The sequence below is a fragment of the Salvelinus alpinus genome, chromosome 37, assembly GCF_045679555.1.
Source record: "Salvelinus alpinus chromosome 37, SLU_Salpinus.1, whole genome shotgun sequence".
In the NCBI taxonomy this organism is placed as follows: domain Eukaryota; kingdom Metazoa; phylum Chordata; class Actinopteri; order Salmoniformes; family Salmonidae; genus Salvelinus; species Salvelinus alpinus.
Genome location: NC_092122.1, coordinates 6,725,245 through 6,747,419, shown reverse-complemented (window position 1 = coordinate 6,747,419; position 22,175 = coordinate 6,725,245). Strand labels below are relative to the sequence as shown.

Below are 22,175 nucleotides of genomic sequence, written 5' to 3'. Positions count from 1 at the left end.
ACAGGAGGAGGCAGGTAGCTGCGTCCAGGGGCAGGCAGAAGGTCATACACAGGGGGTCCAAACGGCAACAGTACAGGCAGGGAAAAGGCTAGTAACGTCGCCCGGGAGAACAGGCAATAGGTGAATGACAGGAAATCCGATAGGCTAAAGTACAGGCAGGGAATAGGCAAAAGGTGTCGTTAGTGAGGCAGGCGAAAACTATCACACACGGGAGGAGTAAATTTTCTCTGAAGAGAAGTGTGTCACAAACAAACAATACCTCACAAAGATGAGGTGCAAAGAACTGAACTAAATAGTGTGTGATGATGCCATACAGGTGTGTGAACAGGTGATTAGAATTCAGGTGATTGGGATCTGGAGAGTGAGCTGCGTTCAGGGGATCTATGTGTTTGAGAGTGTGAGTTGGAAGCAGACGTTACACTCTCTCTCTATGTCTCTCTCTCTCTCTTTCTCTCTCGCTCTCGCTCTCAGTCTCTCTCTCTCTCTCTCTCTCTCTCTCTCTCTCTCTCTCTCTCTCTCTCTCTCTCTCTCTCTCTCTCTCTCTCTCTCTCTCTCTCTCTCTCTCTCTCAGTCTCTCTCTCTCTTTCTCTCAGAAATGATGTCTTCAAGGCTCTGAACTAAACACGCTCTGCTCGGTTTTCCTGCAGACAATAAACATAATAACACTGAGATCAGAGGTGATGTGAAGCTCATTCTAGCTCATATATGAATAGGATTTAGATTGTACTTTATTTGACCTACAGGTCATAAAAACCTTACACACAGCGTTGTATATCTCTCTTCTTACTCTCTCCATTCCCCTCTCTCCCTCTCTCTTCCCTCTAACTGGCTGTATAGCTGTCATGCTAGGGTCAAGTTCATCATCTAGCCGTTATTCCTTGCTAATTAGCCCGGGCTGGTTCCCGTAGAGAAGGCGTCCATCTTGTCCTGAGCAGTCAGAGCTAGAGCAGCTAGCTCTGTGAAGATGGGCTGTAATGAGATGGCTCTTTCCACATGGCCGTGTCTTCTCCTCGCGGCTCTACGCACACACACACTGACTCCACGGCTCCACGTCTCAGGGCCTAATTGTTTTGGCTCTTCTGCCCTCTCCATAGAAGGGTACTGGAGAGCCTCGTGGAGGGTGGCCCCGACCAAGACCACAATATGGTCGAAATGTAGGAGCTGCCACTACTGTACTGTAGCTCAATAAATACCTTTTTGTTAGGGTAGGAAAAAATGAGTGGATATTGTTCTATTTCTCTGGCCCGAGTTCTTTGTCCAGCGTCCTGTGCTTTTGTGGATGAGGATAACATACTGTTATACAGGACGCTAAGATGGAGACCCGCTACACTGTGAATGTTCAGTTCCAATGAACGTAGCACTACCACGAGGGTTAGTAGTTGGATCAATACAGTCAATATCCTCACCAGTGTTCTAAACTAGAAGTATAGCGGTCCTTTGTGCATGTTTTCTTTCCTTGCTGAAGCGGGGGATTCTCACTCCACACTGTCAGGGGACAGGGTAGTTAATAAAGGATCATAAGAACACATCAATGTCATTCAACCACGCTCTGCAGACAGACATACTGGAGCTGGGAACAATAGAGATGATTTTGGCTGGATGTTCCAACACCGAACACGGAATGAAAGCTCTCTGCTTGTATCACGATGACTCATTTGACAGACAACAATGAAGTGCAGAGAAGAAAAGAGGGAGAGGAAGAAAAAAAAAACACACACTTCTATCTCTCCATCCATCCATCGGAGGTTTCTGGGAGATTTTCTGAAAAGTTCCATTATCAAATAAGGTATATTTTCTAAAAGGTTTTGCAGTTTTAGTCGAATGTATTCTGTCAAAGTTTTGCCCCGGTGTGAAAGTGAAAGGCGTTTTTATTCCGTCCTTCCCACGCACCGAACTACAATTAAGGTTTCTCACAGACTGAAAAGGAATGGACCTTGGAAATAGTTTCAGGAATAAAAGGGAAGAGATGAACAGTGACGGTGAAGAGTGAAGACCTTATCAAGCTTTTCATTAGACCGCCCGAGGATTCATACAGGACAATGGAGGTGACCTGGGTAGTGGGAGGCGCTATGTCACACCACTCTGGGCTCTGTTCTAACAAACCTAACAGAATGGTAAATCTAAGCGCAGTTGGTAGCTCTGTAGGTTCAGCGTTGTGTCCGAAATATTTTCTCTATTTCCGCCATCACAATTATCGGCACGCTTGCTGGCGTTGGTGCGAAAGGGATGTGTTTTGATGAATCGACAAGCGGGCGGGTGTGTCGAGGCTTGGCCTCTCACTGGCCAATCAGAACGTGCTTCATGGCGAAATATGTGGTTGGTGTATTTACGGTCTTTTAGGGATTGTCTTGGAATCAACTCCAATTCCAATGTTAGTCCGTTATAGTTTAATAAATGGCTTACAGAAACGAAATAACAAAATGTAGACCTGTCCTTGTTAAATACATTCATTTGAACCCATTTGCCATCCACATTGTTTTTATTTAATGGCTTCAATAGCATTCACAGTGATGTAGGGGCTAGGCCTACTGTAAACTGCATTATGGCTGAGCACGGACATGCCAAACATTGTCAATAAGCAAGATTAAATTCATTATTGATAAGGCCTAAAAAGAGAACGAATAATTCTAATCAAATTTGAAATGAAACAGGCTGTTTTAAATAGGCTATGTCACACTTACAGGCACCATCATTTCAACAATAAATACATGTAAATGTCTGGATAGGCTACGTTTCCGCCGTCAAAATGTGTGCTGAAACCAACTGTGTTACCGCTAAAACCAGCTTTTGCTTGGTCTTAAATATCCCCATCAGCGCTACCTGAAATTAGCACATTGGATCATGTTTTTAAGGATACCTCAAATATTTCCACCCCGCTAATCTGAGCGCAAGTGAGCTGATATAAGACAGGTAAATTGCTGAACCTGGCGTTAGGGCTGGAAAATGCCAGTGCGCCAGTTTTTACATGACAAAATTGCAAACTAATGTGCGTTTGACACTAGCGTCGCCTTAACGTCAGCCGAAAAGCGAGTCCTGTGTGTCACTCTGTGTGGGGGCATGTTGGTTGCATTGAACACGTGTAATGTCCCTGTCCAGGAGCAGACCTAGGACATGTGTGGCTTCCTGTAACACACTCTGGAGATAGCGTATAAACTGAACTACTAATTGAAACCTATTCCCTATATAGTGCACTACTTTTGACCAGGGCCTGTAGGTGCACTATAGTGTGCCTTTTGGGACGTAGCCCTAGACTATCGTATTCATCAGAGCAGAAGTGGTGGGACACACATGTCCTCGGAAGCTGCAGGTTTGCCAATGTACCTTATATCCTTCATGTGAGGGACTGATTTAAGACATAAAGATGTCTTTTGATAGCTGTCCTACAAAGTGTACAAAGACTTGTTGTGGCTATTTTTCTACATTCACTTCAGCTGCTCATTGAAAAACTGAATCACCATGGCCCGACAGCAACTGAAATGAGATTTTCTCGGCCCAATAACAGTCCCTAAATGTGTTACTTTACAGAGCGGTGTCACAATGACTTACAGTACCAGAGGGGATGTTGTTGGTAGGCAACAACAGAACAGGACGTTTCTAGATGAGAGAGGCACTCTGAGTTGAGATGATGAAAGAGACACTAGTCTGTTTGATATCTTGCTTGCATTCTGAGTCAATCCCTCCATGGTGATGACTGATGACTGATGACGGATGACGGACCAGGGCGAAAAGGAGAGAGAAACAGAAAAGAGCAACACAACAGGGAAAACAGCATCGACATTGAGCCAAATCTGAAGCATCATGTTTTTGGTCTAAGAAAATAGGAAATATCCGCAGCATGCCTACACGTTTGAATAAAACTATGCAAACTCATCCAATGGCCTCTATCAAGTGATAACACAACGTCTGAAGTGGGCTGCTTACTAAGTAAGTGCTCGACATGAGACAAACCATGCGTCCTGAACGACACCCTATTCCCTAAGCAGTGCACTACTCTATGGGGACTATATAGAGAACAGGGTACCATTTGGGACAGAACCAGAATGTCCTTTAGATGACTGTGGGGTGTAGGGTGTAGAGACTCAAGCTGAACAGAACAGGAGAACCGGTATCAGATGCAGTCCGCACGGTGTAGCGTGTGATTGCTGCTACAGGCACTGTTCCTTATTGTCTTCCTTCCTCTGGATCTGCAATGCACCAGCATCTGGGTGTGCATGTGTGTCTGGGTGTGCATGTGTGTCTGGGTGTGTGCATGAGAGGGAAAACAAGAGAGATAGGTAAGGAGACGGGAGAAAAGAAGAGAAAAAAGAGAGGGAGAATGAGAGATAATGAGAAGATAAAGGAGAGCGGGAGAGGGGAAGAGAGAGGGATGGGAGGAGAGGGAGGGATAGAGCTAGGAAGTGCGCGAGCAGGAAGGTGCTCTCTCCATCAGCATGAGTTTCTGTCGGAGTCAGAGAGCACATCGATAACACCTGAACACTGGAGGGAGGGAGATATACACACACACTGGGGGTCAGTGGAGGGGTCATCCAAGTGTCCAATCTCATGCTGCTGAGAAAGGTTAGATCCTCTGCAGGGTTCGGTGAGGAAGGATCATTAATAAGTGCACCGGCCAGTGTGTGTGTGTGTGTGTCTGCATGAGATATCTCCATGCCTGGCGTGTGTTTTCCCTAGATCGTTCTGAAACCTCACTACTGAATTAGGCTCTTCCTCTCGCTGGATTGATTTTCCGCCTGTGTCGGTAAGCAGGGGGATCGGGCCTATCGGATGAGCACAGCTCCTCTAAGTTGCATTTGATTGGTATGGATCCCTGGCCCCCTGCTGCGGCCATGTCAAAGGCATTCTGGATGGTCCGACTCAATGCCCCCCTAACGGGCGCAGATGAGCTGCATACTAAACTACAGCTATAGAAGTGTGCTCTACTGACACACACTGACTTAAACTCTCTCGTCTTCCCGTCTCTCGCTCGGCTCGCTCACACACACGCGTAACTTTATCCAATAACATCCGTAACCTTGCTATGCCAGACATGGTGTGGTACAAGAGGCTGTAGCTGAACAACACAAAACAACATACGTCTACAACATGATCAGTCCCCAGCCGAGAACACATTCACTCCGCTGGTATCATTACTGTTAACCTCCTGTTCAACTTCAGAGGGGCAGAAATCGATACCAAACACAACATGCTGCTTCTCTGTGTAGTTAGCTTGAAAGCATCACGTCGAGTATCCCCGGGCCTGTTGAAGACGAGATACTAGATGTAAACAACATCAACCGCCCTACAGCAATTCATCTTGTGCCTCTCGGCATTGAAAAACCAGCAGCAGTCAATAGAGAGATTTACTGATCTCTAGTAAGTAGTCTGGTAAAGTGCAGTTTGTCAGGCCTGCTCTCTGCTCCGTGCCCTTCTACATTCATCTCAGTCAAGTGGGCAGTGACATTTAGCTCTATTAAGGGAGGTTACTGTCTAAAATGGTGGTGAAGTACTATATTACCCGTGTTTTTAGTATTCATCAGGGCTAGAATGGCCATAGTAGGACTTGAACCTGAAACCTTGTGTTTATCAGCCCAATAGCTTATGGATTTCGATGGATTTCATGTGACTGGGCATGGGCACAGCCATGGGTAGGCTTGGGAGGGCGTAGGCCCAACCACTTGGGAGCCAGGGCCACCCGCTGGGGAGTTTGGCCCAGCCAATCAGAATGAGTTTCTCCCCACAAAAGGGCTTTATTAAAGACAGAAATACTCCTCAGTTTCATCAGCTATCTGGGTAGCTGGCCTCAGATGATACCGCAGGTGAAGACGCCGGATGAAGCTTGGTTACACGTTGTCTGAGGTTGTGAGTCCGGTTGGACGTACTGCCATATTCTCTAAAACAACGTGGGAGGCGGCTTGGACGTTGGAGAAATTAACATTCAGTTCTCTGGCAACAGCTCTGTTGGACATTCCTGTCGTCAGCATGCCAATTGCACGCACAATCTGTGGCATTGTGTTGTGTGACAAAACTGCACATTTTAGTGGCCTTTTATTGTCCGCTGTACAAGGTGCACCTGTGTAATGATCATGCTGTTTAATCAGCTTCTTGACATGCCACACCTGTGAGGTGGATTGATTATCTTGGCAAAGGAGAAATGTTCACTAACAGAGATGTAAACACATTAGTGCATAACATTTGAGAGAAATAAGCTTTTTGTGCGTATGGAACATTTCAGGGATGTTTTATTTCAGCTCATGAAACATGGGACCAACACTTTACATGTTACGTTTATATTTTAGTTCAGTATAGCTATGGATGCTACAGTATTTACAATATTCCATTTGTATTCAATCTTTGCCATGTGGATTTTGCTTAAGCCACTGGAGTGTAAAGTTTTGCTCAGTGTTTGTGATTGGACGACACTGCCACTCTATGAAGAGAATTTTGACCTGATGCACTTACAGACGAAACTCATTTTGGATCGATCAACACAAATTATGCAAATCACGGGAGTTGAATGGAAACATAACAACTGAGCAGGCGGCGAGATGAATAAATAATACCATAACCAAAAGCAGCAGAAAACGCATATTCAAATGAACTGTCTAATGTTATTTAGTGGATGTATCGCCTACAGTATGGTCTTCCGGGGCCGAGAGGAACAAAACAGTCAAATAAGCACTCATAAAAACAAGTTTAAAGCATTACTGGAGTCTCACGTCAAGCTCCAAGTTGTTTACCATCTGCAGCAAGCACAAAGTGTTGTAACTATGTTAGGAGAAGTGGATGGATACCCAATGGCACCTCTAGTTAAATAGCTCAACTACATAACATACAGAGCATTTGGAAAGTATTCAGACCCCTTCACTTTTTCCATATTACGTTACAGCCTTATTGTAAAATTGATAAAATTTAATATTTTGCTCATCAATTTACACACAACACCCCATAATGACAAAGCGAAAACAGTAAAAACAATATATTTTTATACATTATTTACATAAGTATTCAGACCCTTTGCTATGAGACTCGAAATTGAGCTCAGATGCATCCTGTTTCCATTGATCATCCTTGAGATGCTTCTACAACTTGATTGGAGTCCACCTGTGGTAAATTCACTTGATTTCTCATGATTTGGAAAGTCACACACCTGTCTATATACAGTCCCACAGTTGACAGTGCATGTCAGAGCAAAAACCAAGCTATGAGTTCGAAGGAATTGTCCGTAGAGCTCCGAGACAGGATTGTGTCGAGGCACAGATCTGGGGAAGGTTACCGAAAACTTTGTACAGCATTGAAGGTCCCCAAGAACACAATAGCCTCCATCATTCTTAAATGGAAGAAGTTTGGAACCACCAAGATTCTTCCTAGAGCTGGCCGCCTGGCCAAAATGAGCAATCGGGGGAGAAGGGTCTTGGTCAGCGAGGTGACCAAGAACCCGATCATCACTCTGACAGAGCTCCAGAGTTCCACTGTGGAGATGGGAGAACCTTCCAGAAGGACAACCATCTCTGCAGCACTCCACCTATCAGGCCTTTATGGTAGAGTGACCAGACGGAAGCCACTCCTCAGTAAAAGGCACATGACAGCCCACTTGGAGTTTGCCAAAAGGTACCTAAAGGACTCTCAGACCATGATGAACAAGATTCTCTGGTCTGATGAAACCAATATTGAACACTTTTGACTGAATGCCAAGCGTTACGTCTGGAGGAAACCTGGCACCATCTCTACGGTGAAGCATGGTGGTGGCAGCATCATACTGTGGGGATGTTTTTCAGCGGCAGGGATTGAGAGATTAACAGCAAAGTACAGAGATATCCTTGATGAAAACCTGCTCCAGAGCGCTCAGGACCTCAGACTAAGGCGAAGGTTCACCTTTCAACAGGACAATGACCCTAAGCACACAGCCAAGACAACGCAGGAGTGGCTTCGGGACAAGTCTCTGAAGGTCCTTGAGTGGCCCAGCCAGAGCCCAGACTTAAATCCGATCTAACATCTCTGGAGAGACCTGACAAAAACTGTGTAGCAACACTCCACATCCAACCTGACAAAGCTTGAGAAGATCTGCAGAGAAGAATGGGAGAAACTCCTCAAATACAGGTGTGCCAAGCTTGTAGCGTCATACCCAAGAAGACCTGAGGCTGTAATCACTGCCAAAGGTGCTGCAACAAAAATGTCTAAACCAGTTTTCTTTGTCATTATTGGGTATTGTGATGTCATTATGGGGTATTGTGATGTCATTATGGGGTATTGTGATGTCATTATGGGGTATTGTGTGTTGACTGATGCGGGAAAAAACTATTTAATCCATTTCAGAATAAGGCTGTAACGTAACAAAATGTGGAAAAAGTCAAGTGGCCTGAAAACTTCCCGAATGCCCTGTATAGAATATTATGTACACATAATAAGGCACAAAATAGATTAATGTAGCATGGCCATAATCAGGTAAAGGAAGCAGGATAAGTTAAGATAATTAGTAGAGAAATTTGAAGAGAGCAGTAGTATTAGTATTAGTAGTATTAACTATTTCAGTGAGAGCCAGTAAAGGGAGGTATCACTGAGAAGGTATAGCATGGGTAACCCTACGCACTCTGTGGGAGGACTGCTCTCAGAGAGGATGGATCGTGGCTCATGGAGGACACTAGGGGGAAACAAAATGGGGCAAAACGTAAATCATTTCACTAACTACTTCATGAACTACCCTGTAGTCAAAGCTTCATGAATGTTCAAGATGTCCTCTGATAAGGAGTGGGGGGGAAGCAAGAGGAGGCATGTATACAGTGGCTTTTGATGAGGGAGTGGTGTGTGACTCGAAGTTGATGTTGTGGATATGGCTAAGAAGTGTGTGTGCGTGTGTGTGTGCGCCCGTGCTCTACTTACCATTAAAGTTGACAGCTCTGATATGGCTGAGTAGTTCCTTGCCGTCGATGTTGGCCATCTTTGGGCACAGGCCTGGGTAGCCATAGCAGAGTTCCCTGTGCATCCGGTGCAGGGCATGGGCCATAGCATACACAGCATCCATCACAAACTGCACCTTCCCCTCCTGCTCGTAGCTCGAGTCCCGACCAACCTTCTCCAGACCTGGGAGAGAGGAGAGAGACAGATGGACAGTCAGCTACACTGTGGGTGGAAACATCCAAGTGTCTATTTGGCAAAGATGCTAAATGTATAACATTACATTATAATATCATTTTCGTGAGGGAAAAAAACAATGACCTTGGTCCCACTGCTTTCACACAAACACAAACATCTGTCACATGTTGTTTTATTCAGTTGAGCACACACACAGTGACACACACACACATACTGACACACGCGAGCACACGCACACGCACACGCACACACACACACACACACACACACACACACACACACACACACACACACACACACACACACACACACACACACACACACACACAAACTCACTTTCTTTCTAATGCAGTTGAATATGTGCTTATGTAACTGATAGCATCATTAGCATAATTAGCTAATAAAGAGGCGAAAGCACAAACTCCTTGATGCGTAAACATGAACATCTCTAATTTATTAGGATGCCTTTCCACCATTTTCATCAAAGTTATTAAAGTGGAACTGCAAAAGAAAATGGAAAAAGGGTAGATTTTCAGAAGCAACTAATTTTTATTGAATTCTTTCAGCTTTTAACTCGGCGTTTTACTCAGTACAAGCCCTCGGGCAAAAAAAGCAAAACATTTGTAAATAAAAAATTTGCCCGGGCTAGGTGAATTAACAAGAGTCTTCAATCAATACACGTGTCTGTGTGGAATTAATAGGCTCGGGAGAAGGAAATCCAATTCAGTTTTATAGCGGCTTCCACACAGCAGGCAAGTCTCACGTGAAGGTGATGCATTAGTAGGAGCAGAAACACAAACACACACACCTGGTTATTCCTTATGAAGGATAAGGTCCAAACTACAGTAACAGGGGATGGAGGCTGACTTCACCAGAGACCAAACAACTAAAGACATTGTGGGCCATCATAGAAATCAGTCCCAATAGTTAAAAGCCCCTCAAATCGACAGGACTCAAATCAGAAGTACTGCTTCCCCCTCGGTCCGGAGCCATCCACTCCACTCCTAGGTAATCCCACCAGGTATAGGCACTGACTATAGAGGAACTGACTCCGTTTATCCCAAATAGGATCTGTGAGCTTATCCTATCGGAAAGAGCTCCCAGTACCTTAGAGCTTATAGCATGAATAAAGAAGCAGTCCTCTGACATAACCCAAGCCAGTAAAGAAACACTTGGGACAGGCGCTGAGCCATCTGACTCAATCTGAATTCCATCCTGGCTTTGGCTTGACACGCTGGAGCGATAGCTCCTGTATCACTACTAAGCCCCAGACACACTGTCACGCTAGTATAAAGGAATTTGGAGACAGGTGCAGGAATACACAATAGGGGTTTTTAATACACCCAACGCAAACATGTATACAAAAACACTGGGCTGTACCCAAACAAAGAAGTGAGGGTTAACCTCGTTGAACGACACGGGCCAATACGCAGCATAACAGCTGCACCAGCGCATAGGCAATCACACCACCAACGGACATGGGAACAATATCCGTCAAAGACAGAGGGAACAGAGGGCACATATACAGTTGAAGTCGGAAGTTTCCATACACCTTAGCCAAATGCATTTAAACACAGTTTTTTCACAATTCCTGACATTTAATCTTAGTAAAAATTCCTTGTCTTAGGTCAGTTAGGATCACCACTTTATTTTAAGAATGTGAAACATCAGAATAATAGTAGAGAATGATTTATTTCAGCTTTTATTTCTTTCATCACATTCCCAGTGGGTCAGAAATTTACATAAACTCAATTAGTATTTGGTAGCATTGCCTTTAAATTGTTTAACTAGGGTCAAACGTTTCGGGTAGCCTCCCACAAGCTTCGCACAATAAGTTGGGTGAATTTTGGCCTATTCCTCCTGACAGAGCTGGTGTAACGGAGTCAGGTTTTTAGGCCTCCTTGCTCGCACACGCTTTTTCAGTTCTGCCCACACATTTTCTATGGGATTGAGGTCAGGGCTTTGTGATGGCCATGCCAATACCTTGACTTTGTTGTCCTTAAGCCATCCTAAAGCCACCTCATGATGCTGTCTATTTTGTGAAGTGCACTAGTCCCTCCTGCAGCAAAGCACCCCGACAACATGATGCTGCCACCCCCGTGCTTCATGGTTGGGATGGTGTTCCTAGGCTTGCAAGTCTCCCCCTTTTTCCTCCAAACATAACAATGGTCATTATAGCCAAACAGTTCTATTTTTGTTTCATCAGACCAGAGGACATTTCTCCAAAAAGTACAATTTATTCCCATGTGCAGTTGCAAACCGTAGCCTGGCTTTTTTATGGTGGTTTTGGAGCAGTGGCTTCTTCCTTGCTGAGCGGCCTTTCAGGTTTCTTTACAGGGTCCTTTGCTGTTGTTCTGGGATTGATTTGCACTTTTCGCACCAAAGTACGTTCATCTCTAGGAGACAGAACGCGTCTCCTTCCTGAGCGGTATGATGGCTGCGTGGTCCCATGGTGTTTATACTTGTGTACTATTGTTTGTACAGATGAATGTGGTACCTTCAGGCGTTTGGAAATTGCTCCCAGGGATGAACCAGACTTGTGGAGGTCTACAATTGTTTTTCTGAGGTCTTGGCTGATTTCTTTTGATTTTCCCATGATGTCAAGCAAAGAGGCACTGGGTTTGAAGGTAGGTCTTGAAATACATCCACAGGTATACCTCCAATTGACTCAAATGATGTCAATTAGCCTATGAGAAGCTTCTAAAGGCATGACATCATTTTCTGGAATTTTCCAAGCTGTTTAAAGGCACAGTCAACTTAGTGTATGTAAACTTTTGACCCACTGGAATTGTGATACAGTGAATTCTAAGTGAAATAATCTGTCTGTAAACAGTTGTTGGAAAAATTACTTGTGTCATGCACAAAGTAGATGTCCTAACCGACTTGCCAAAACTATAGTTTGTTAACAAGATTTTTGTGGAGTGGTTGAAAAACGAGTTTTATTGACTCCAACCTAAGTGTATGTAAACTTCCGACTTCAACTGTATACCATGCTAATCAGGGGAAATGGGAACCATTGTGTGTAATCAGACAAGACAGTCCTGGGGTTATGATAATGAATCCCATTCAGTGAAGCCTAGAAAGCCAGTGACGTAAACCTCCTGAACTGGTGAACAGAATGAGCATCAGTACCAGGGGGATCTGTGACACACACAGCATAAACCCTACAGTCACACACACACACACACACACACACACACACACACACACACACACACACACACACACACACACACACACACACACACACACACACACACACACACACACACACACACACACACACACACACACACACACACACACCAGGCTTACGGTCCAGCCAACCATATAGCCAATCACCATGTTGAGCTGCTCAAAAAGAAAATGGCATCCATCTCATCTCAGTCCCCAGAGAAGACTACACAGGGTGCATCCTATTCCCTATATAGTGTACCCATAGGGCTCTGGTCAAAAGTAGGGCACTATATAGGGAATAGGGTGCCATTTCAGGTGCAGGCATGGAGGACTAGATACCTTCTGCATTCCCTCTACTGACTTACTTAGAGATACCCTCAATGATCGGCTATGAAAAGCCAACTGACATTTACACCTGAGGTTTTTTGACTTACAGTGGTGGAGCTACTGCCGTTACAGAAGACAATGCTGTTACATTTCCTTCGATTGCATCATTACAGTTTATTCCCTCCCTAGCTGACTGACTGGCAAGGTGAGGTGCAGCAGTTGTCATGTTTACTGTCTGTCTGTCCCTGTCTGTCCCTGTCTGACACACAGGAGATTCAACCTTGGGGTGGCAGGTAGCCTAGTGGTTAAAGCATTGGGTCAGTTACCAAAAGATTGCTGGATCAAATCCCTGCGCTGACAAAGTAAAAATCTGTCGTTCTGCCCCTGAACAAGGCAGTTAACCTACTGTTCCTAGGCTGTCATTGTAAATAAGAATTTGTTCTTAACTGACTTGCCTAGTTAAATAAATCAAATAAATCAAATTAAAAAATACACATATACACACTCTCTCTCTCACACACACTACTGCCATTCCATCACTGTCAGCTCAGACAATGCCAGCCCTGCTAAATTTAATTTGCCCGTTCTGCTATGCTTTAATAATCTGGAAGAACACAGGCGGAAGGCAGGGAGAATTTACATAGCTCATTGTGACTGTGTAATAATAAGCCTGGCTATAGAGGCAGATATTTGTTCTCTTACAAACTAGCACACACACGAAGAAATGTACACACATAAACAGCATGCTAGCAGTTACCATAGACTTCCAGTCATTGTGCTAACGCTAGTGGGTTGAGTGGGTTGACGCATCACTTGAGTGGGTTGAGTCACTGACGTGATCTTCCTGTCCGGGTTTGCGCCCCCCCTTGGGTTGTGCCGTGGCGGAGATCTTTGTGGGCTATACTCGGCCTTGTCGCAGGATGGTAAGTTGGTGGTTGAAGTTATCCCTCTAGTGGTGTGGGGGCTGTGCTTTGGAAAAGTGGGTGGGGTTATATCCCGCCTGTTTGGCCCTGTCTGGGGGTATCATCGGACGGGGCCACAGTGTCTCCCGACCCCTCCTGTCTCAGCCTCCAGTATTTATGCTGCAGTAGTTTATGTGTCGAGGGGCTAGGTTCAGTCTGTTATATCTGGAGTATTTCTCCTGTCTTATCCGGTGTCCTGTGTAAATTGAAGTATGCTGTCTCGAATTCTCTTTCTCGCTTTTTCTTTCTCTCTTTCTTTCTTTCTTTCTCTCAGAGGACCTGAGCCCTAGGACCATTCCTCAGGACTACCTGGCCTGATGATTACTTGCTGTCCCCAGTCCACCTGGCCGTACTGCTGCTCCAGTTTCAACTGTTCTGCCTGCGGCTATGGAACCCTGACCTGTTCACCAGACGTGCTACCTGTCCCAGACCTGCTGTTTTCAACTCTCTAGAGACAGCAGGAGCGGTAGAGATACTCTGAATGATCGGCTATGAAAAGCCAACTGACATTTACTCCTGAGGTGCTGACCTGTTTCACCCTCGACAACCACTGTGATTATTATTATTTGACCCTGCTGGTCATCTATGAACATTTGCACATCTTGGCCATGTTGTGTTATAATCTCCACCCGGCACAGCCAGAAGAGGACTGGCCACCCCTCATAGCCTGGTTCCTCTCTAGGTTTCTTCCTAGGTTCTGAGAGGTTTCTTCCTAGGTTCTGGTCTTTCTAGGGAGTTTTTCCTAGCCACCGTGCTTCTACACCTGCATTGCTTGCTGTTTCGGGTTTTAGGCTGGGTTTCTGTACAGCACTTTGTGACATCAGCTGATGTAAGAAGGGATTTATAAATACATTTGATTGATATAAATACATTTGATTGAGTTAGCAATTGCTCTAACATTAGTTAGCAATTGTGCTAACACTAGTTAGCCACTTCCTTCAAACTACAGGCAGAGACTTACAAATGGTATCCACGAGTTTATCTGAATCTCATTGCCAAAATGAAGTATCCCTTTAACTCTGCAGAGCCGCAGCTATCCCACCACCCAGCAGGGTCTCATACCTGCAGTGCTCTGAGATGAGGGTTCATTTAGAAAAGACACATCCAAACAAATCTACCTGGTTTGTCACCAGCAACCAATCAAAGGCGATGTCTTTATAAGTGAAGCAGCTCAACCAATGCAATGCTGTCACCAGCACTCTTCACTGCCAAAGCAACCATCAGGACCACAAAGCAAATGGTACAGGACAGGGTTGACTTACTTCAGGGCCCAAATTCATAAAGGAGTCGTCTCGGAGTAGGAGTGCTGATCTAGGATCAGTTCTGCCTTTTAGATAATGAATATGATTACATGGACAGGGAGGATGTTATCCTTGATCAGCAGGACTCCTACTCTGAGACGCTTCCCCTTCCAGGTCTCAGAGAAGGAGATGTCACTTAAGACAAGGTTGACCCTTGACCCTAACTGCTACAGACCTATATCTATCCTACCCTGCCTTTCTAAGGTCTTCGAAAGCCAAGTCAACAAACAGATTACCGACCATTTCGAATCCCACCACACCTTCTCCGCTATGCAATCTGGTTTCAGAGCTGGTCATGGGTGCACCTCAGCCACGCTCAAGGTCATAAACGATATCGTAACCGCCATCGATAGGAAACAATACTGTGCAGCCGTATTCATTGACCTGGCCAAGGCCTTTGACTCTGTCAATCACCACATCCTCATTGGCAGACTCGACAGCCTTGGTTTCTCTAATGATTGCCTCGCCTGGTTCACCAACTACTTCTCTGATCGAGTTCAGTGTGTCAAATCGGAGGGTCTGTTGTCCGGGCCTCTGGCAGTCTCTATGGGGGTGCCACAGGGTTCAATTCTTGGACCGACTCTCTTCTCTGTTTACATCAATGATGTCGCTCTTGCTGCTGGTGATTCTCTGATCCACCTCTACGCAGACGACACTATTCTGTATACTTCTGGCCCTTCTTTTGACACTGTGTTAACAACCCTCCAGGCGAGCTTCAATGCCATACAACTCTCCTTCCGTGGCCTCCAACTGCTCTTAAATACAAGTAAAACCAAATGCATGCTCTTCAACCGATCGCTGCCTGCTCCTGCCCGCCTGTCCAACATCACTACTTTGGACGGCTCTGACTTAGAATATGTGGACAACTACAAATACCTAGGTGTCTGGTTAGACTGTAAACTCTCCTTCCAGACTCACATCAAACATCTCCAATCCAAAGTCAAATCTAGAATTGGCTTCCTATTCCGCAACAAAGCATCCTTTACTCATGCTGCCAAACATACCCTTGTAAAACTGACCATCCTACCAATCCTCGACTTCGGTGATGTCATTTACAAAATAGCCTCCAAAACCCTACTCAATAAATTGGATGCAGTCTATCACAGTGCCATCCGTTTTGTCACCAAAGCCCCATATACTACCCACCACTGCGACCTGTACACTCTCGTTGGCTGGCCCTCGCTTCATACTCGTCGCCAAACCCACTGGTTCCAGGTCATCTACAAGACCCTGCTAGGTAAAGTCCCCCCTTATCTCAGCTCGCTGGTCACCATAGCAGCACCTACCTGTAGCACGCGCTCCAGCAGGTACATCTCTCTAGTCACCCCCAAAACCAATTCTTCCTTTGGACGCCTCTCCTTCCAGTTCTCTGCTGCCAATGACTGGAACGAACTACAAAAATCTCTGAAACTGGAAACACCTATCTCCCTCACTAGCTTTAAGCACCAGCTGTCAGAGCAGCTCATAGATTACTGCACCTGTACATAACCCATCTACAATTTAGCCCAAACAACTACCTCTTTACCTACTGTATTTATTTATTAATTTATTTTGCTCCTTTGCACCCCATTATTTCTGTCTCTACTTTGCACTTTCTTCCACTGCAAACCAACCATTCCAGTGTTTTTTTTAGTTTTTATTTTACTTGCTGTGTTGTACTCACTTCGCCTCCATGGCCTTTTATATTTTATTTATTTATACATATATTTGTTTGCCTTCACCTCCCTTATCTCACCTCACTTGCTCACATTGTATATAGACTTATTTTTTTTCACTGTATTATTGACTATATGTTTGTTTTACTCCATGTGTAACTATGTGTTGTTGTATGTGTCGAACTGCTTTGCTTTATCTTGGCCAGGTCGCAATTGTAAATGAGAACGTGTTCTCAATTTGCCTACCTGGTTAAATAAAGGTTAAATAAATGAATTAAATAAAAAAATAAATAAAAGGTTACCTCACCTTTATTAACATCATGCATTGAAAAACACCAATCCCCCACATACACACATATCAGGACATAAACAACCCACACACACACATTTCGGGACATAAACAACCCCCACACACACATATCAGGACATAAACAACCCCCACACACACATATATCAGGACATAAACAACCCACACACACACATATCGGGACATAAACAACCCCCACACACACATATCAGGACATAAACAACCCACACACACATATCAGGACATAAATCACCCACACACACATATCAGGACATAAATCACCCACACACACACATATATCAGGACATAAACAACCCACACACACAAATATCAGGACATAAACAACCCACACACACACATATCAGGACATAAATCACCCACACACACAACTATCAGGACATAAACAACCCACACACACACTTATCAGGACATAAACAACCCGCATACACACATATCAGGACATAAATAACCCCCACACACACATATCATGACATAAATAACCCCCACACACACATATCAGGACATAAACAACCCACACACACACATATCAGGACATAAATCACCCACACAAATATCAGGACATAAACAACCCACATACACACATATCAGGACATAAACAACCCCCACACACACATATATCAGGACATAAACAACCCACACACACACATATCGGGACATAAACAACCCCCACACACACATATCAGGACATAAACAACCCACACACACATATCAGGACATAAATCACCCACACACACATATCAGGACATAAATCACCCACACACACATATATCAGGACATAAACAACCCACACACACAAATATCAGGACATAACCAACCCACACACACATATCAGGACATAAATCACCCACACACACAACTATCAGGACATAAACAACCTACACACACACTTATCAGGACATAAACAACCCGCATACACACATATCAGGACATAAATAACCCCCACACACACATATCAGGACATAAATAACCCCCACACACACATATCAGGACATAAACAACCCACACACACACATATCAGGACATAAATCACCCACACAAATATCAGGACATAAACAACCCATATACACACATATCAGGATATAAACAACCCACACACACACACATATCAGGAAATAAATAACCCCCACACACACATATCAGGACATAAACAACCCCCACACACACATATCAGGACATAAATCACCCACACAAATATCAGGACATAAACAACCCAAATACACACATATCAGGACATAAACAACCCACACACACACACACATATCAGGACATAAATAACCCCCACACACATATATCAGAACATAAATAACCCCCACACACACACATAGCAGGACATAAACAACCCACACTCACAAATATCAGGACATATATCACCCACACATATCAGGACATAAACAACCCCCACACACACATATCAGGACATAAACAACCCACACACACATATCAGGACATAAATCACCCACACACACACATATCAGGACATAAATCACCAACACACAAATATATGGACATAACTTACACACACACACACATATATCAGGACATAAACAACCCACACACACAAATATCAGGACATAAATAACCCCCACACACATATCAGGACATAAACAACCCACACACACACATAGCAGGACATAAACAACCCACACACACACACACATATCAGGACATAAACAACCCCCACACACATATATCAGGACATAAATCACCCAAACACACAAATATCAGGACATCAACAACCCCCACACACACACATATCAGGACATAAATCACCCACACAAACACATATCAGGACATAAATAACCCCCACACATACACATATCAGGACATAAACAACCCCCACACACACATATATCAGGACATAAATCACCCAAACACACAAATATCAGGACATAAATAACCCCCACACATACACATATCAGGACATAAACAACCCCCACACACACACATATCAGGACATAAATCACCCACACACACACATATCAGGACATAAATAACCCCCACACATACACATATCAGGACATAAACAACCCCCACACACACATACAGTGGGGAGAACAAGTATTTGATACACTGCCGATTATGCAGGTTTTCCTACTTACAAAGCATGTAGAGGTTTGTAATTTTTATCATAGGTACACTTCAACTGTGAGAGACGGAATCTAAAACAAAAATCCAGAAAATCACATTGTATGATTTTTAAGTAATTAATTTGCATTTTATTGCATGACATAAGTATTTGATACATCAGAAAAGCAGAACTTAATATTTGGTACAGAAACCTTTGTTTGCAATTACACAGATCATACGTTTCCTGTAGTTCTTGACCAGGTTTGCACACACTGCAGCAGGGATTTTGGCCCACTCCTCCATACAGAACTTCTCCAGATCCTTCAGGTTTCGGGGCTGTCGCTGGGCAATACGGACTTTCAGCTCCCTCCAAAGATTTTCTATTGGGTTCAGGTCTGGAGACTGGCTAGGCCACTCCAGGACCTTGAGATGCTTCTTACGGAGCCACTACTTAGTTGCCCTGGCTGTGTGTTTTGGGTCGTTGTCATGCTGGAAGACCCAGCCACGACCCATCTTCAATGCTCTTACTGAGGGAAGGAGGTTGTTGGCCAAGATCTCGCAATACATGGCCCCATCCATCCTCCCCTCAATACGGTGCAGTCGTCCTGTCCCCATTGCAGAAAGGCATCCCCAAAGAATGATGTTTCCACCTCCATGCTTCACGGTTGGGATGGTGTTCTTGGGGTTGTACTCATCCTTCTTCTTCCTCCAAACACGGCGAGTGGAGTTTAGACCAAAAAGCTCTATTTTTGTCTCATCAGACCACATGACCTTCTCCCATTCCTCCTCTGGATCATCCAGATGGTCATTGGCAAACTTCAGACGGGCCTGGACATGCGCTGGCTTGAGCAGGGGGACCTTGCGTGCGCTGCAGGATTTTAATCCATGATGGCGTGGTGTGTTACTAATGGTTTTCTTTGAGACTGTGGTCCCAGCTCTCTTCAGGTCATTGACCAGGTCCTGCCGTGTACTTCTGGGCTGATCCCTCACATTCCTCATGATCATTGATGCCCCACGAGGTGAGATCTTGCATGGAGCCCCAGACCAAGGGTGATTGACCGTCATCTTGAACTTCTTCCATTTTCTAATAATTACGCCAACAGTTGTTGCCTTCTTACCAAGCTGCTTGCCTATTGTCCTGTAGCCCATCCCAGCCTTGTGCAGGTCTACAATTTTATCCCTGATGTCCTTACACAGCTCTCTGGTCTTGGCCATGGAGAGGTTGGAGTATGTTTGATTGAGTGTGTGGACAGGTGTCTTTTATACAGGTAACGAGTTCAAACAGGTGCAGTTAATACAGGTAATGAGTGGAGAGCAGGAGGGCTTCTTAAAGAAAAACTAACAGGTCTGTGAGAGCCGGAATTCTTACTGGTTGGTAGGTGATCAAATACTTATGTCATGCAATAAAATGCTAATTAATTACTTAAAAATCATACAATGTGATTTTCTGGATTTTTGTTTTAGATTCCGTCTCTCACAGTTGAAGTGTACCTATGATAAAAATTACAGACCTCTACATGCTTTGTAAGTAGGAAAACCTGCAAAATCGGCAGTGTATCAAATACTTGTTCTCCCCACTGTATATCAGGACATAAATCACCCACACACACAAATATCAGGACATAAATCACCCACACACACATATCAGGACATAAATCACCCACACAAATATCAGGACATAAACAACCCAAATACACACATATCAGGACATAAACAACCCACACACACACACACATATCAGGACATAAATAACCCCCACACACATATATCAGAACATAAATAACCCCCACACACACACATAGCAGGACATAAACAACCCACACTCACAAATATCAGGACATATATCACCCACACATATCAGGACATAAACAACCCCCACACACACATATCAGGACATAAACAACCCACACACACATATCAGGACATAAATCACCCACACACACACATATCAGGACATAAATCACCAACACACAAATATATGGACATAACTTACACACACACACACATATATCAGGACATAAACAACCCACACACACAAATATCAGGACATAAATAACCCCCACACACATATATCAGGACATAAACAACCCACACACACACATAGCAGGACATAAACAACCCACACACACACACACATATCAGGACATAAACAACCCCCACACACATATATCAGGACATAAATCACCCAAACACACAAATATCAGGACATCAACAACCCCCACACACACACATATCAGGACATAAATCACCCACACACACACATATCAGGACATAAATAACCCCCACACATACACATATCAGGACATAAACAACCCCCACACACACATATATCAGGACATAAATCACCCAAACACACAAATATCAGGACATAAATAACCCCCACACATACACATATCAGGACATAAACAACCCCCACACACACACATATCAGGACATAAATCACCCACACACACACATATCAGGACATAAATAACCCCCACACATACACATATCAGGACATAAACAACCCCCACACACACATATATCAGGACATAAATCACCCACACACACAAATATCAGGACATAAATCACCCACACACACATATATCAGGACATCAACAACCCACACACACACGTATCAGGACATAAACAACCCACACACACACACACACATATCAGGACATGAATAACCCCCCCACACACACACACATATCAGGACACAAATAACCCCCCCACACACACACACATATCAGGACATAAATAACCCCCACACACACATATCAGGACATAAATAACCCCCCCACACACACACATATCAGGACATAAATAACCCCCACACACACATATCAGGACATACATAACCCCCACACACACATATCAGGACATAAACAACCCCCACACACACATATCAGGACATAAACAACCCCCACACACACATATCATGACATAAACAACCCCCACACACACATATCAGGACATATATCACCCACCCACACACACATATCAGGACATAAATAACCCACACACACACATATCAGGACATAAACAACCCACACACACACACACATATCAGGACATAAATAACCCCCACACACATATATCAGAACATAAATAACCCCCACACATACACATAGCAGGACATAAACAACCCACACTCACAAATATCAGGACATATATCACCCACACATATCAGGACATAAACAACCACCACACACAGATATCAGGACATAAACAACCCACACACACATATCAGGACATAAATCACCCACACACACACATATCAGGACATAAATCACCAACACACAATATA

General features: G+C 44.2%; 1 protein-coding gene across 4 annotated transcripts in view; it reads right to left on the bottom strand.

The window, feature by feature from the left end:
• LOC139565752 (metabotropic glutamate receptor 8-like) overlaps nucleotides 1-22,175 on the bottom strand; it is a 386,874-nt gene that overhangs the window by 40,103 nt on the left and 324,596 nt on the right. For 2 of the 4 annotated variants that reach the window (XM_071386284.1, XM_071386285.1), the window contains exons 6-7: nucleotides 8,857-9,057; nucleotides 8,567-8,617 (exon numbers count right to left, since the gene is read on the bottom strand). In XM_071386284.1, coding sequence (XP_071242385.1) covers nucleotides 8,567-8,617; nucleotides 8,857-9,057 — 252 coding nt within the window. The remainder of the gene's footprint in view (nucleotides 1-8,566; nucleotides 8,618-8,856; nucleotides 9,058-22,175) is intronic. The other 2 variants (XM_071386286.1, XM_071386287.1) reach the window with 1 other exon arrangement.